Source organism: Oryza brachyantha, chromosome 1, assembly GCF_000231095.2.
Source record: "Oryza brachyantha chromosome 1, ObraRS2, whole genome shotgun sequence".
Lineage (NCBI taxonomy): Eukaryota > Viridiplantae > Streptophyta > Magnoliopsida > Poales > Poaceae > Oryza > Oryza brachyantha.
This window is the reverse complement of record NC_023163.2, coordinates 3,098,249-3,114,896: the sequence shown is the minus strand read 5'-3', so window position 1 is coordinate 3,114,896 and position 16,648 is coordinate 3,098,249. Positions and strand designations below refer to the sequence as shown.

General features: G+C 41.7%; 2 protein-coding genes across 4 annotated transcripts; both read left to right on the top strand.

The window, feature by feature from the left end:
- The first annotated feature begins 8,018 nt into the window (after positions 1-8,018).
- LOC102712952 (FCS-Like Zinc finger 11-like) lies at positions 8,019-10,405 on the top strand. Of its 2 annotated transcripts, none has more exons than XM_040526166.1 (3): positions 8,019-8,291; positions 8,437-9,377; positions 9,759-10,405. In XM_040526166.1, exons 2-3 carry the CDS (start codon positions 8,467-8,469, stop codon positions 9,922-9,924), a joined length of 1,077 nt encoding a protein of 358 aa, XP_040382100.1. In that variant the 5' UTR covers positions 8,019-8,291; positions 8,437-8,466; the 3' UTR covers positions 9,925-10,405. The 2 variants fall into 2 exon arrangements, with proteins under 2 accessions (XP_040382100.1, XP_040382095.1); XM_040526161.1 differs by having other exon boundaries at positions 8,019-8,296.
- A 1,251-nt stretch (positions 10,406-11,656) lies between these two features.
- Positions 11,657-16,411, top strand: LOC102712682 (MAR-binding filament-like protein 1). Of its 2 annotated transcripts, XM_015832700.2 has the most exons (4): positions 11,657-12,037; positions 13,124-13,270; positions 13,647-13,882; positions 14,378-16,411. In XM_015832700.2, the coding sequence occupies exons 1-4, from the start codon at positions 11,764-11,766 to the stop codon at positions 16,151-16,153; spliced, it is 2,433 nt and encodes an 810-aa protein (XP_015688186.2). In that variant the 5' UTR covers positions 11,657-11,763; the 3' UTR covers positions 16,154-16,411. The 2 variants fall into 2 exon arrangements, with proteins under 2 accessions (XP_015688186.2, XP_040380656.1); XM_040524722.1 differs by lacking the exon at positions 13,124-13,270 and having other exon boundaries at positions 11,659-12,037; positions 14,378-16,410.
- Positions 16,412-16,648: the final 237 nt, after the last annotated feature.

Here is a 16,648-nt window from a genome sequence, read left to right as displayed (position 1 = left end):
ATAACGTGTTTTATAAAGTAGCACCTCAAAGACAATAACAAGATTTATACTCTATCCTACAATGCATACGGTTAAATCTTAAACGCCTAAGTTATTACTTAATTAAACTGATTGAAATGTACCATGCAAAACACTTTGTTACTACTACAGAGAGTAGTAATAAAATTTATGGAAATATAATTGAAAAAGGTAATGTTAAAATAAGAGCATTGAAGATTGTGTTGACGTCATCACAGAGGAAAAAAAACAAAGACAGAGAGTACTGTTGGGGAATAAATAAGTATAAGAATTAATTATATGTGTGTGCCACTGTGAAGTGCAACCACCCCCACGGGGTAAAATAATAGCCGCAATAAACCTCTGCAGATGTGGGCCCACGATCTGGAGGAATTTTTAGTTTCTCGTGAAGTGCCTCTCTTTCGTGCGTACTGTACCAAGTTACTTTGGACCCACTCATTCATCAAGCAAATTTTACTCATCAGTTCAAAAAAGACAAAGAAAGAAATATAGGTCATTTGTTCCGAGCGATTTAAAAGAGCCTTTTGTTCATGCTGAGAATGTAAAAAGATATTGTGACGCAATATTCCCGTACACGTACTTAATGTTATGGCATAACAAAGCATCATAGACATGGCATGTACTAATGGTGGTGGTAGTAGTGTATTAAAATTTATATCTAACTATATATTTTTATAAGTATTAGATATTTTATTCTAAACTTTGGTAAGATATATTTATCTATTTAAAATGATATATGCCATAATTTTATTGCATAGTTATATATTTTAATTCTAATTTTATTTATATAGAATTTCTACTACCTATATTAGGGATATAATATAACAAAATTAGATCTGTTGAATCCAAATCATTGAATGGCTCACAATCATTCGATAGTATCTTAAAAAAATCCCTTCACATAACATCTGATGCCAATGCATAATACAAAATACATATTTTTCTAAAAATAAGATATACATGATTTTGTTTTGTTCCTCTAACATTTCTATAGAAATATTATTGTGAAATAATACCTGCAAAATCATAATTTATATTGTCCACCAGTACTGAGACAGAGAAGGCATTATGTGCATGCTGATGCAGTAAAATAATTTACTCCTACCCTGCACTAATGCAGTCTGTGCCAACATCAGGGAGGACATGAAAACCTGTTGCAATACTGAAACCTGTGGATTGGCATAGCTTATACCTTCATTCATGGTCCCACAAGTAGACAGTACTAGTAGTTCTACATTCTGGTGACCTGTCCATACATGCATGCATGCCACAGAGGCTGTTTTCTATACCTAAAATTCTAAATACATTATAGTATTATACTACTATTAACTACTACCACTACTTGGTTTTAGTTAATTGGGTGTTTCTCTTTACATGCATATGGGGCCAAAGCATGTAACTTTGACCATCCTTAGTTGCATCATCCACTTGGGTTAATTTGCTAGTAAATTCACTTTGGGCCCATCAGTTGTTACCATGCTTTGGAAAGATCCTGGGAGAACCAGTGTGAACTGTGAAGATGACCACAATCTTGCAAGCAGTCTTTGGCCTATTGCCTAAATCAACAAAACAAATATATGCATTCATTTGTTTCTACTAGAACATTAATTGTGCATTTTTGTATTCATAAAAAGACCACAATGCAAATATGCTATAAATCATAATAGTATCTTTTCGATATTTCATCATATATTTTAGTCATCGCTTCAGCAATATTTAACACGTATTTATCTTATATATCCCGCGGAAAAGCGACGGACATCGCCTCATATTTATAGCGGTGGCACCCCAGCGATTCTGTAATGTTGTATGACGACGGCATTGGCACGTGAAAGATCTCAACCTTTATCCTCAGCTAAAGCGTCAGTCAGTTGTTTCCTGGTCGTCTGAATCAACTGATGGCAAAAGTGTGTACATGATCTAACACACAACTTACTGCTGCTAATGCGCCATCATTACAGAGTCAAAAGTCCTATTTTTTTTAATTCCAGATTTGCGTGGCATCTGGGGTATGTATCTGACAATTCAGATGATCTATGCCCAAGTGCAGACAAAAGAAGTGAGAGCTTGTCATGTGCCATTTCTTTTTACTGTTTGTATTCAATTTTTTTTGACTGAATGTAGATGGAACACAGCTGATTAAATTCAGAAAAAGCAGTGGAAATGACTAGGTTTAAGTCGGTTATGTTTGTTTCTGCTGAGATTTTTTTTATAAGAGAGTAATAGATAAAATACAGCCTATGCTTTAATAATCGATTAATCACTTATTACAAAATTATTGTTACGAAAACCAATCATAACAAGTCTGAAAATGATGAAATGAGGGCACATGAAAGAACCACCAAATATAAGAAAGCACTAAAATAGCAATTCTTTTACTACGGAGACAAAAATAATACGTGAAATAAAATGAAATAGTACTACTAGATTTTGCACGTATTTTTCTTATGTGAGAAATTGTTACAAAAGGCAAATACTATCTGACATCGAAACGACTTTTTTGTTTTTATAAATATAAGCAAAATAACTTATTAACAATTAAAAAATAATTTATAGTTAAAACTTTTATATACGTATCCTACAATGATTCACAAATAAATACTAAAAATCAATTAGGATGAAAAAGCCTAAATTAACTTTAGTTTACGCTTTAAATTTTAAATTTAGCTTTAAAAATTGGAGCTTAAGAGTAAGGCTCGCTCAACCGGAGTCTGTCGATAAAGAATAAAAACGGGGTCCATGAGCGAGTATAAATGAAATGCTCAAAAGCAAGCGGAAAAAAAATATAGGTTGCTTGTCACGTGCCGTCGGCACGTGCGGTGGGGTCCACTCCGCTCCCTCGGGCCGTACGATGGCAGGCGGATCTTCCTGCTGGGCCGTGAGATGGTTGCCTCGAGATGCGTGCGCGCCCGGAAGACGACAAAAAGGGCCTCGAGTGCTCACTCCGAGGACACGGCTCACTCTCTCTCTCTCTCCCTTTTGCTTTTTTTTTTCCTTTTGCCTTCTCTTTTTACTAGTACACCTTGATTTCCATGAAACTTCTCAAATGGCTCGTTAATTTTTTCTGCAAAGTGATCATAATATCGGAGTACCTTTGGAGCGAAGGCTAATAATAGCAAGTTCAATAGTTAGCCAACTATTAGCTCTAATTTATCTATAGTCAATCTAATAGTTAATTCATACAATAGTTATCTACAAAACATCAATACATGATCTTATATGTCATACACATATTTTTTTCTTGAAGCCCGTGTGTAGCTGTCTACAAATTAATAGCTCACCTCTCTTCTTTCCTCTCTTATCTCTATAAAATATGCTTATAGCCTGCTATTGTACATGCTCTAATATAGCCAATAAGCTGGCTATAAGACTTTTTATAGTCTTCTCTTAGTCCACTCATATAGTAGTTAGCTCTTTATCATTAATGCAGGATTCATATGTCTTTCTCACATAATTTTTTGGTTCGGTTATAAGATTACAGTCCACTACTCCCCTCTCTCTTCCACATAAGCATATAGCCAGTTTGTAGTCTGCTATTATACTTACTTTTAGAGCAAGTTCAATAGTATAGCCAACTACTAGGTTCAATTCATCTATAGTCAATCTAATAGCCAATTCATATGATAGTTACATACAAAACATTAATACATGGTCTCACATGTCATACACACTGTGTGTTGGAGCCCGTGCTGCAGCTGACTACAAATTAGTAGCCCACTTTTCTTTTCTCTGCTCTCTTATCTCTTTAAAATATGCTTATAGTTATCTTAGAGCCTTGTATTATACCTGCTCTTAGAGCAAAATACACGAAGAAATCACATGATCCGATTTACGACAGAAACAAACCTCAGCCGTCTTTAAGAGCAAAATAAACCAAACGAGCTTTGATCGTAACCTTAGAAACACGTACCAAGATTTTGTAACTTTGGGATATTGTACTCATAAGACCACAATAAAATTTAATAAGATATCAAACAAAAAAACACCCGGTAGTATTTATAACCATATCAAATTTTAGCAACACTTTCAAGTTTTGAACCTTATCAAATTTTCAATAACAACTGAAAAATATTTTAGCGGATTGATTTTCCCAACAAAACAAAAAACATACTCTAAATTTATTCGACGAAGAGACATATGTCCACTGCGAACAAAAAAAGAGACGTGGTACAATATCTCCAAATTTTACCGCACCGTGGTTACTGATACTGAGCAAGGTTAATAAGATAGCCAACAAGTTAGGCTATAAGACTTTTTATAGTTTTTTTATAGCTCATTCATACAGTGGTTAGCTCTTCATACAAAATCCACATATTTCTCTCACATGGTATCTTGGTTCTTGTGTATAAGTTGGCTACCAGCTTATAGCCAGCTTCTCCTCTCTCTTCTCCTCTCTCTTCTATATCAGTATTTAGCTAATTTAAAGCCTGCTATTATTATACTTAGCTCTTACAGCGAGGGTAAAAACCTGAGAAAATTCCGAAAAAAATGAACAGTGAAAAGGGAGTAGTGGGGCGTGGCCCCACCTGTCAGTTCCGGGCCATCGCTGACCCCGTAAAAGTGGACGACTGCTACTCTATACATCGTACCCCACGCTCGCTGCTCTGCGGGCCCCGCTGCACAGGGCCATACGGGGTATCTATAGGAATCTATGGTTTGATGGAATTTTAACCGATTAAAACAGAAAAGGTGGAGAAATAAAAATGATTATATGATTAGGAGGAATTTTAATCGGTTGAAATAGAAAAGGTGGAGAAATAAAAATGCAGGCACACATCAATCTTTAAGAGGTTAGTGTGGATACATATATTTTTTGTTTTTACAACGTGTATGAAGAAAGTATTTTCTTTGATTTTTCAATATTTCGTTTCAGCAAACCGAATCACCTTGATAGGAGTTATTCCTTATAAATAAGAATTATCTGTTTTTTCTCGAAACGAATGTGTCATTTTAAAGATTTTTCTTCAATTACACAACACAGCAAAGTGAAAAGCGAAACAAACTTATGTAAGATTTTATTTCAAACACGAGTTTCTTTTTTCCCCTCTCGTTCCTTTAAAAAAACAAGCTACTAGATGTAAAATTAGGTGAAACCCTTGCGTAAAAAAAAAGACGGGGTGGTGTAGAGAATCCAGCAGGGGGCAACGGGGTTTTAAGCGTCCAAGCATCGGATATCGCGCCCCGCGTTGGTTCAGAGAGTTTCGTCTTGGGACTTTGCAGAGCATCTACTGAAAATTTGCGCGATTTGTCGGGTTTTGCATCCGCTGCGTCCTGCCTAAACACAATCATGCTCACGATTTGTTTCTACTGGTACTCCTCTACTACGTGGATTGGGATTTTTCACTCACCTCGGTTCCATCTCATCCTATGGAGTGCCGCTACAATTTTTTTTAATCTCCTTGGTTATGGTTAGACTAGCAGCTCCAAATTAACAATTATCAATCTAATAACCAATTCATACCATAATTATTTATAAAACATATACTACACTATTAATACATGTCTCACGTATCATACACACATTACATCTTCGAGTCTTTGCTACAGCTGGCTATAAATTTATAGCTCACTGTTCTTCTTCTTCCTTTCTTATCTTCTTAAAATAAGTTTATAGTCTTCTATTGTACCTGCTCTTAGGTTGTCAATACTTGTAATCTATTCTATCATAGGTATTTGATGGTCATAACAAGGTCTAGGTAAACTTTTAAAACTTTTATCACCAATTGTATATTAAGATATATTAGTAGGGTATTACTTTAAAGATAAATTTCGTATAAGAGCAATTTTACAGTCCTTGAGCAGGTACTGAGAGGTACCAAAATTTTAGTGTAAAATTTGGTATTTCCTAGTATCTAGGTACCAAAAGGTACCAAAATTTTATTGAAAGTTTGGTACCTCGTGGTACATTTTTACGGATTGTAAAATTGCTTTTAATATAATGTTGTTGTTTCTAAACTTGTTGAGTAATTAGTGATGGCTAAAAATTTAAAAGTCCGATAAAATCTTTTCATGAATTTTAAGTGTGTGTTATAGAGAAATCGAGCTGTTTCCTATTAAAGTACTACAATTTTGTTGTGTTTAGAGAAGACCCTATTGTTGGACCCCTTTTACCCATAACTTGATAATTACGTCTCTAAGCGATTCATAAAATGAATTCATATATATAGTGTGGTCCTTGATAGTAGATGAGAAAAAGAGTTTGAACCCGGTTAAGTATCGAGGGACACAATCCAACTTTGTCAAGTGTAAACTTATGGAAGTTGCACAACTAATAGCAAGGACCTACATACATAATGATGATGATGTTGTATGGTATCATAGTACCCACTAGATTGATGTCAGTCAGGTAAACAGTGAAAAAACAAAAGGAGTGGCATGGTTTCAGTACTGTTATTTAGAAAGCCACTCTCTCACTAGTCACCCTCCTAAAGGCCAAAGCCACTCTGCTTTAAGAAAGCTATAGCTCACAAGATGAACAGATAGACCCAGAGAAGGAGAGAGATGAGATGAGAAGAAAAAAAAATAAAGATGAATTTGCCAGGAGAGTGTATGGCTTGCTAAATCACTTTATGCCTTTACAAACAGTGGTAATAATTCAGAAACAGCTTGGAAATTAGAGAAGGAAAGGAAAGCTTACACGCTGGGGTTTTTCTCTTTTCTTTATCAGATCAGCACCAGAAAAGAAGAGAAAAAAGCAAAACCTTCTAAAGTCCAATGATTGTGCATACATACATGCCTAGCCTAATGCAATGGTCTAATAAGTGATATTTTTTCACCAAGAGAGTTTGATAATAAGACTTTCTAGCCTCATATAAATTCATCAATTGATGAATGTATATAATTTATATATACGTCTAAATTTATTAGTAGTCATATAAATTTATACAAGACTAAAAAAATCTTACATTGTGAAATGCAGGGAGTATCTGATTTTACAATAGCCGTTACAGATATTCACAACTAAATTAACTACTTACAAAATTCCTTAAAAAATATTACAAAGTTGAAAATTTGTTTTAGAAATATCAGACAAGAAACTATTGTTTTAAACAATTATTTTTGCAAAATATATAATGTAATAATTTGAGAGACGAGTCTGCGATAATATATGATCGAGAAAAGAACAGTGCCTAGGAAATCAGTGATCTTTCACTGGGAGCTGCGAGATGATGCACATCATTATGTTGTGGTGGTAGTATTAGGTAGGATGATAATGATGATTGATTGAATCTTGATGCGGAATTAATTTTTATTTTATCTTTTTGGTCCCAAACTTGTTCTTAGGTTAGACTGGTGGAACCGCTCATGTGCAAGGCAGTAATTATGCCAATTAATGAGTTTGAATGGGTTGCAAAGATGTAATCACCGGACAGAAACACAAGTTTGCATCAATGTACAGTGAGCTTACTGATGAGCGATGACTGCACGCGTGCATGGCCGTGCTACTGTTTCGTTTCTTGTCATTCGCCACTTTAAAAACTGGAGCAGTTTCTCAGCTCTGGTGCGGCTTTATGGCTCGCTGCCTGAAAACCGTCCAGATTCATCGAACGGCTCAGCCCACTCCAATTCCAAGCCGCTCCAGTGGGAGAGTGGTTGTAGAGAAACCCAAGCGAAATGGCATAAATACAAAGAAATTTGAGAAAATACGTCTAGATTCAATGAATCTATTACTCCAGCAATTCTGGACGGTCAGGTGGATCGGCGAAATGCTACACGAAATCGGAAACAGCGTCGTGCACAGAAATTACTCTACTCCACTGTTGCTGCTGCTGCTGTAGCGAAGTGACAGGGCAAAGCTACGGCCTACGCCTACGCGTATACTACTACACCGTATTTTATACGCCTAGTGTACCGTAGGTCGAGGAGTACGGTGCAGTGTATGGTACAGTCGCAGGGTTTGCCTGCGTCTGTCCCTTTCTCTGACATCCATGAATGGGCTCGAGCTGAGCTCGAGCTCAAGGAGAGAGAGGAGGAAGAAGAAGAGGGTGGGTGGGTGGTGGTGTACGAGTATTTCAGAAGCCCACTCTCTCTCTCTCCCTGCTGCGTCTCTGATTTTGATGCATGCAAAGGACACGCACAAGTGCACGAGAGAGATAGAGAGAGCTCGCGTCAGTGGTACGAGTAGGACTAGTACAGTGTGTGATTTCACTGAAACTGTGTTCCCCTCTCCGCTCTCTCTCCTTGCAGAGCGCGTGAGAGAGTGAGAGAGAGAGAGAGAGGGGGGAGAGATTCTTGGAGCTGAGAGCACCGGCGGCGGCAGCGGAGGAGGAAAGGTGAGGTGGGTGTTCTTCGTCTTCTTCTTGCGTTGCGGTGGCGGTGGTGGTGGGTGGCGGAACGGAAGGTTGTTGGGGGGAGGCGAGGGGGATGCGGGGGTAAAGTCGTGATCTTTTTTGTGAGTTTGTTTGGTGGCGGTTGCAGGGTTGATCGGATTGCATTGGATTGGCGGCGATGCTGCGGAGGATGGTGTCCGACCAGGCGGCGGACTCCGCCGGCGGGGGAGAGGCGGGGAGGGTTCGTGGTGGTGGGGCGCTGTTCGCCGTGCCGCGGCTGTTGGTTGGGCTGGCGGCGAAGTGCGGGGCGCAGGACGGCGGGGAGCCGGCGTCGCGGAGCCCGACGTCGCCGCTGGACCCCAAGGCGCTCCTGCTCCGGTCGCCGCGGTCGCCGAGGACGTGGGACGCCGAGCCGGTCGGGCTCGGCCTCGTCGACGCCCTCGCCGCCGCCGACGACGATGCCAAGAACTGCCTCCTCAGCCCGCGCGTCGGGCTCCTCAAGTCGTACGCCTCGCTGCCCAAGGACTGCGGCGGCGGCGGCGGGGGACGTTTGCGCCCGGAGCTCGCCAAGGCGATGTCCTGCGCCGCGGCGCCCGGCGCGTCCGCCACCACCGCCGGCACGTCCGTGCCGTGCAGCGTCTTCTTCCACGGGGATCTGAAGTCTGGTCCGGAGGCGGCCACTCGATCGGATGATGGCGCCGCCCACCCCAATGCCAAGCGGCGCTCCTTCGACCTCGGCGGCGGCAAGATCCCCGGGCCGGGGTCTCTGCCGGCGTCGATCGCCGCCGCCGCCGGCGTCCGCCGGTTCATCGGTTCGGTCTCGGCGAGTGAGATCGAGCAGTCGGAGGACTACACCTGCATCATCGCTCGCGGCCCGAATCCCAAGACGACCCACATATTCGGGGGCTGCATTTTGGAGCCGCAGACGGTCGACGCCGGCGCCGCCACCGCCATGGAAGTGACGGAAGCAGCCGCCGAGTCCTACTGGGTGGTGAAGTGCGCCACCGGCGCCGGCGCCGGCGATGACTTCTTGAGCTCCTGCTTCACTTGCAAGAAGAAGCTGGAGGGAAATGACATTTACATCTACCGGTATGTCGATGCATTCATCGTCTTCCATGATTGATTCTACTGGAATTGATCTATTCCTTCGTATGCATTGATTGGAAATGCAATTTTAGATACAAGACATATTTTTCTGTGGGGGTGAGCCCTGATCCGTGAGAACTTAAAAATCACTGAACAAATTGCTGCATTGTTCATCATGAATCTTTTGAACTGAACTGAACATGTGAACAACATGCCGAATTATTTGCTATGGTACCCTTAATTTTATTGTTGCAGATTGATGCTAAAAAGAATGACAAGGGAATCCGGGTGCATTGTTATTGTTATGTTTTGTAGATGATCTGCCTGTGCATTACCATCTGAAAGAGGAACACACACTGAACAATTCTGCTTGTGCTCTTGCAGTGGGGAGAAAGCATTCTGCAGCGCCACCTGCCGGGATCAAGAAATCCTGATCGAAGAGGAAGCCGAGAACACCACCACCACCACCACCACCATGGGATCCCCTCGATCCTCCTGGTCCTCTCTCCACGACGAAATCTTCATGGCGGGCATGATCGTCGCGACATGACCTTCTTCCCCCGAGTGACCGAGACCCAACCGATGCGCCGTTTTCGCACAAGCAGTTCCAATTTTTCCCCCTGGTGTTCTACCAGGAGATGAAATGATCGATGATCACCGGCTCTCACATTTTCTGTGATCAGTGTGCTGTTTTTGATTCAGCAAACTGAAGAAGAAGAAGAAGCGGTGTGTTCTTGGTGGGTCAATTGTCACTTGAGGTGATGAGCTTTTTTTTTTACTGGACCTGGAAACTTGCAGAGATCTGGGCTTTTTAGAGAGGAAAAAAAGAGAGGTCGCCTGCCTGCCTTTAGTGATTTTAGTCGTGTAGTTTTGATCCTAAGGCTGCTGGCCAGTGCCCCCCATCCTTCCTTTTTCTTTCTTTCTTTCTTCTTCGTTTCTTCATCTTTGCAGCAGTGACAATGTCTGCATGTTGCTTACACTACTCTGTTGTGTTGTGAGATGAATGACATTGAGCTGCTTTAGGTCATTTCCATTCTCCTTTTTAATCTGAGCAGTATTGATGAAATGACATAATGAAAGGTGATGATGATGGTGATGATCTAACTGACCCTGATTTGGTCCTTGCACTTTAGGAATTAAAGGCATCTTTTACCTTGGCCTACCATGGCATAGATCGGGGTATCAAGAAAGGTGTGGTCATACAAACTAGAGACAGGGCAAAGCTGACCATCATGGCGCAAGTAGAAAAGAAATATGCAGTGAGCATTGCATGCCAAAGTGAAACATAATCCCTGTCTCTTCAAGGCGCTTAACTGGCTGATTTGCTGCTAATGTCAAGTTGCTAATGATGATTTTGGATGCTGGAGATCTCATCTTGGAGACTGAAGGTCATAGAACAATGATGCAGAGGGTGCACAATTAAAGAAAGTATTAGTAATTTCTTTTTTGCTGAAATCTATTGTCAGATCAGATTCAGATGATTTGCTGTAATTCCACCTGTTTCCACAAATGGGGCTCTGTTGGTCAGGGAAGCAAACATTGCAGAGCAGAACAGTGGTTGCATTTGGGAGTAGCTCAGCTCCTTGTATTGAATTCAGAGCCAGCCATACATTGCACCAAACTTTTTTATGGACACTGCACTGCAACGTTTTGCATCGTTTATTTTGGTCGGCAGAGGCAGTTGGATCCATCTGTGTGGTTCTGCAGAACTTGTGATTGTCATTTTCCACCCAACCAGTTTCAAAATGAACCAGAATTTTCAGACATTTTGCAACTACAAGAAAACAGCTCTCTTCTTCTTCTTCTTTTTTTTTTTTTGCTGGGACGGCTAGAATTCCAGAAAGAAAGCATGGATCTCCAGAAGTTTCTAGAGTTTGTTGGTAAAACCAGAGAAAAAGGCCATTTAGAACGGCCCATATGCATTCGGCCTGCATACAGCTTTTGTTACGTCCGGCCCATTTAGACTTAAATCTTACCGGGCCGGGCCCACACTGACACGTGGCGTGATCCTCTTCTCACGCTCCGGATGAGCTCTCGCTTCCTCGGATCCAAACCAATCAAAGGCGGCCTGCTTCACTGGTCCCACCAGTGGGGTCCACAACGGCGTGGTCAACGGCTCGGATGGCCCCGGCGCGCCGAGATTCGTGCCGGTTCGGGGGGCAAAGGCGTAATTTCGTGGGCCCCGAAAAGGTTTTTGCCTTTTTCCCCTGCCAGCTCGGACTCGCCGTGACGCCGTCTCCGCCTCCGCCTTCGCCTTCGCCTAATCCCTTCGCCACCACCACCACCGCCTCCGCCATTTCCGCTGCGGCTTCTCCTTCGCTTCGGAGCTCCAGAGGGCGAGCGCCACCGCGCCGAGGGGAGGAGGGGGCTAGGGCGGGGAGGGGACGGGATGGGGTACCACCTCCTGGTCGCGCTGTCGCCGCCGCTCGCGTTCCGGTGCCAGCCTTCCAACGGCTGCTGCCGCCGTGGACGGGGGAGGCGGGGCGCGGCCGCAGTCGTCGCGTCGTCGTACGGGGATGCCGGCCCGTCCCCGTCGTCGGCGGCGGCGTACGTTATGGCGCGGCGGGCCGTGCTCCTCGGCGTCTCGGCGCTCCCGCTCCTCCGCGCCCGGGAAGCCGCGGCCGCCGCGGTGGCCACGCGAAGCAGCGGGGATCTCGCCACGGGTGATTGCCATTCTACCCTTTTTAGGATTTGGTTGGAATTCCTTGCTCGTTTTGTGTTTCCCCTAGCCTCGATTACTATCCCGCTCTTACATTGTGGAGTACCATATGAAATCCCTGTGCGATTTGAAGGATTTAAGGTTGAGCTTTAAGTTATTCTGTAACGTCTAATTGTGTAGAGTGATCCATGGATTCTGAGATTACTGCTAACTTACATGGTACAACGTTGCATCATAATATCATATAGACGCGTTAGCTGTCGGATGAACTCTTGTTATTTGTACTCCCTTCCCATCCGATTCACGATGTAAGATATACAAATTATATACATGGGTCAATGGATGAATCTAGGCAAGGGTAGAAGGTCTTACAATATGAAATAGAGGGAATAGTTTGTAGGTGTATGATAGAGGTGCACATTAGAAATCTGGACTTAACTTTAGATCGTAAATGCTTGCAAATGCTGTTCGTCAATTCTGAATGCTATGGCACATGCATGGTCGCTTTTTTAGAACAGGGTAATCCCTGATATTCATGGTTTTAAAGGAATTAGGAGGTGGGAATAGCAGCCCCCCACAATCAAAAACCATTTCTGCAGAAGTGCACATGTTATATGTGATTCGGTGTGAACTTCTACACACTAATACCTCATTTAACATTGTATTGGAACTATCTGATGGAAGGTGGGCCTAGGTTGTCCCAGTACATTGTTTGTGCTGTTGTAAAAGGTAGAAATATTTTGTAAATGTAAAATCACCTGCCACTTGTACTCCTTTTGTGTAGTCATGTATGTGAGGTGTAGCGGATGATTTATTGTTGCCATTCCATGTGTTGGGCATCCTTGGTATACCACGTGGGTTCCCTATGCATTTTGAAATTTGGGATAAGGGAAGTTTTAGTAAATTCATAAGCTGAATTTCTGGCTTTGCATGGAAGTGTGTTGTTTTTAATAAGAATTAATTGCACATTCTGATGACAAGGTCTCAAACTGGAATCACACATGCTCATTATTCACAACTTATCCCAGTGAATTTTGAGTTTGATCATGGCATGTGACCAGATGTCATTTTTTTCTCCATTTTCCCGCAGTTTATGGCATATCATTATCCCAAGGATTTATTAGAAGAAAGGGAGTCAATTTCCCAAGGATAGATCATCAAGCTCAGACTTGCTACAAAACTTTCAAGATTGGACGTAATACTGTCATATGTAGACCTAATGAGGCTATGGTTGATGGTCAGAATTCCCCCCTCATACAAGTAGCTCATACTAACTATGAGGTGTATGTCTATTTTAGCAAACCATGTTGAGGTCTACTATCATATGCTGCATTATTTTTGTTGTCTGTCATAAATATTTTCACGTGTACCTACAAAGTTCTCTTGGCCTATCTTAACCTCTGGAATGTGTTAGATTTACTATATATGGCTCTGTTGTAAACTGGTACAGTGACCTAGGCACGTGATATTGTTTGGATTCTTTTTGTTGGTGGTGCCTTCTTGCTACCACCATGAGTTACTGTGTTGCTATGTTGGTGCTTGCATACTATGGCCAGTTTAGAAATATTCTGTACAAACTTGGAGTAATTAGTTTATATTGTTTTTCTCTGTAGAAAAGCAGGATATCCCAAAGCCTGATGAACCTCAGCCTGGGGAAACTCAACCTGAAATTTCTCTACCTGAAGCTCTGCAACCAGAATCATCCCTGCCCGTCACACAAGAACAAACTCCTGGGAATCCACTTGCTGGTCTTTTGAATGCAATTGCAGTTGTTGCCTCTGGCGTTCTTGCTGGACTGTATGGCACTTCTCAACAGGAAAAGAAGGCCCTGGAATCCGTCATCTCATCTGTAAATCATCTGCAAACCTGTAAATAGTGTCCATTACTACTGTTTCCAATTTACCGCTGTTAAAGTGCCCCTTGAAATCCTTGTCTGGTCAAAATTTCCACAAAATAGCAATCCTTGCATATATATATATACACACACACACACATACATTATAGGGTACCACCCTTCTTGACTGCATACACGTGTTTGTGTGTTTTGTTTATTTTCTTTTGTCTTTCACCCTCAAGTGTATAACCTGATAACTAACCAAAGAACATTTTTCACTAAGTTGGAAATATATAACTCATGAAGAACTTTAAAAGCCTTAACTCACCGTCATGATGCTTTCACTTTGGAAAATAAACATTGCTTAATTTCTCGCTGCACAATATTATGCAAGAAGCTACCAAATAATTTGATCTACCTCTCATACCTGAAAGCGCGCGCACACACATACACATAATTGATGTGCTAAGATAAGACAGTACCTCACATCTATTTTGTTAATTCTTTCAGATGGAGAGTAAATTGGCAGAAAATGAGGTAGCGATCTCTTCGATGAGGGAAACCTACGAGAAAAGATTGCTGGATCAACAAACAACACAAAAGAAGCAAGCAATGAAGTTTCAGGAGCAGGAAGCCTCTCTTTTAGATCAGTTGTCTTCAACAAAAAAGGCAGTAACTTCCCTAAGTGAAGAATTCAGAAGGGAGAAGACACTGGCTGAGGAGCTTAAGGAAGAAATACATCAACTAGAGAGTAGTCTGGCACAAGCTGGGGATGACAAAGATGTTCTTGAAGCCAAACTGAAAGAAAAGTTGGATGCTGTCAACATTTTGCAGGAAAAGACAAGTTTGCTTAGCCAAGAAATTGATAATAAGGACATACGCATCAGGGAACTCAGCTCATTACTTTCGTCAAAGGAAGCAGACTACCATAATCTGTGCTCTCTCTTGGGCCAAACTAAGGAGAGCCTAGAACTTGCAGAAGCTAAAATACAGCAACTGGAGGAAGAGGTTCATAGAACTAGAAATGATCTTGCATCTAAGATATCTTCAATTGATTTACTGAATGAGGAACTTCAAGCATTGAACTCTGCAAAGAATGAAGCTGAGGGAAAACTAAGCAAGTTAACAAAAGATTATACAGACCTGAAGGCTTCTTCTGAAGCAAGAGAAAGTCGTGATTCTGAGCTGCTATTAGAAAAAGATAATATGATCAAACAGCTTGACGGAAAACTCTCTGATGCTTTAAGTGATTCTAGCAAAGACCGTGAAACCATCGCTGTGTTGAACAAGGAATTGGATGCCACCAAAGCAATGCTAGAGAATGAAGTTGCTGCAGTTAAAAGTTTAAGAGAATCGCTTCAATCCAAAGAAGAGTCACTGACAGATTCCAGAAGTGAGGTATCCAAACTTTCGGAGGAACTTGATGAAGCAAATAGAATGAATCAGGAACTAGTTCTGCAGATTTCTAAACTACAGGATGAGTTCAATAAAATGCAAGAGGATCTTACTAATAAACTAGGAGAGGTAGAGTCAGTATCGAAAGCTCTGTCTGATGAACTTGTCTCTGTTAAGGAGATGGTTCAGAAGGGACAGGAAGAACTTGAAGCCACTTCTAATGAGCTTGCATCCATTGTCGAAGCTCGTGACAACCTGAAGAAGGAATTGCTTGATGCGTACAAGAAGTTGGAATCCACCTCACAGGAGCTTGTCGATGAAAGGAAAACTGTCACTACTTTGAATAGGGAGCTTGAGGCTTTGGTGAAACAGCTACAGATGGATTCTGAAGCACGAAAAGCCCTTGAAGCAGACCTGGACGAAGCAACGAAATCACTAGATGAGATGAATAGGAGTGCATTATCACTATCAAAGGAGCTAGAAGAAACTAATTCTAGGAAGGACACTCTTGAAGCAGAGAAAGAAATGTTATCAAAAGCTCTTGCTGAGCAACAGAAAATCACAACTGAAGCTCATGAAAACACTGAGGATGCTCAGAATCTTATCTCTAGGCTTCAGACTGAGAAGGAGAGTTTTGAAATGAGGGCTAGACATCTTGAAGAGGAGTTGGCGTTAGCAAAGGGTGAGATATTGCGCCTAAGGAGACAGATTAGTACAAGCAGATCGCAGAAAGCACAAACTGTTCCAAGAACAAATGCATCTCCAGAGGTCAGTCAGGCTCCAAAGGACGAGCCAGTGAATGATAATCAGAATACCAGCAAAGTTGCTGCTGGTTCCCAATATACTGCAAAGAGGACGAGTAGGACAAGAAAAGGCGGGGCTTCAACATGAACGTGCTTGGGAGATTGATAGGAAAGGGATCAAGCTTTCATCGCTTCCTGTTTAGTCATCAATGATAACTTCATTTTTATACTGTCATCCTTTGCAACTATTATAGTATTATTTCCATTTGCTTCCTTGTCGCGGTGGATACTTCCAATTCATTAGTTATTCCTATATTATGAGTTTTGGAAGTTGAGGATCGATGTCAAATGCGTGTACAGATAAAATTTTGAGGGTCAACATGATGAAATATTTTTCCTATATGTGTTCATGCTGATTCTTTACTCATCATATTATGTGCTTGTTATCTACTTGACTAAATCAAATTTGTCATTAATTCTAGCAAATTTGCTTATGTTGAAGTACAGTAGAATTACCAACATTTTCGGTGCACACATCTTGATATGCTGGAAGTAAATCTCTTGGATTCTAGGAAGATCAGATTCTGGGGTCCACGTCATCAAGTGGTAACTCTCTCTCTCTCTCCAAGAATTGATGCAGAGT

Excerpts from the sequence above, each read along its gene's own strand:
- LOC102712952 (XM_040526166.1), top strand. The coding sequence starts at position 8,467 with ATGCTGCGGAGGATGGTGTCCGACCAGGCGGCGGACTCCGCCGGCGGG. Across the intron at positions 9,378-9,758 it reads AATGACATTTACATCTACCG|TGGGGAGAAAGCATTCTGCA; the intron begins GTATGTCGATGC and ends GTGCTCTTGCAG.
- LOC102712682 (XM_015832700.2), top strand. The coding sequence starts at position 11,764 with ATGGGGTACCACCTCCTGGTCGCGCTGTCGCCGCCGCTCGCGTTCCGG. Across the intron at positions 12,038-13,123 it reads CAGCGGGGATCTCGCCACGG|TTTATGGCATATCATTATCC; the intron begins GTGATTGCCATT and ends ATTTTCCCGCAG. Across the intron at positions 13,271-13,646 it reads TAATGAGGCTATGGTTGATG|AAAAGCAGGATATCCCAAAG; the intron begins GTCAGAATTCCC and ends TTTTCTCTGTAG.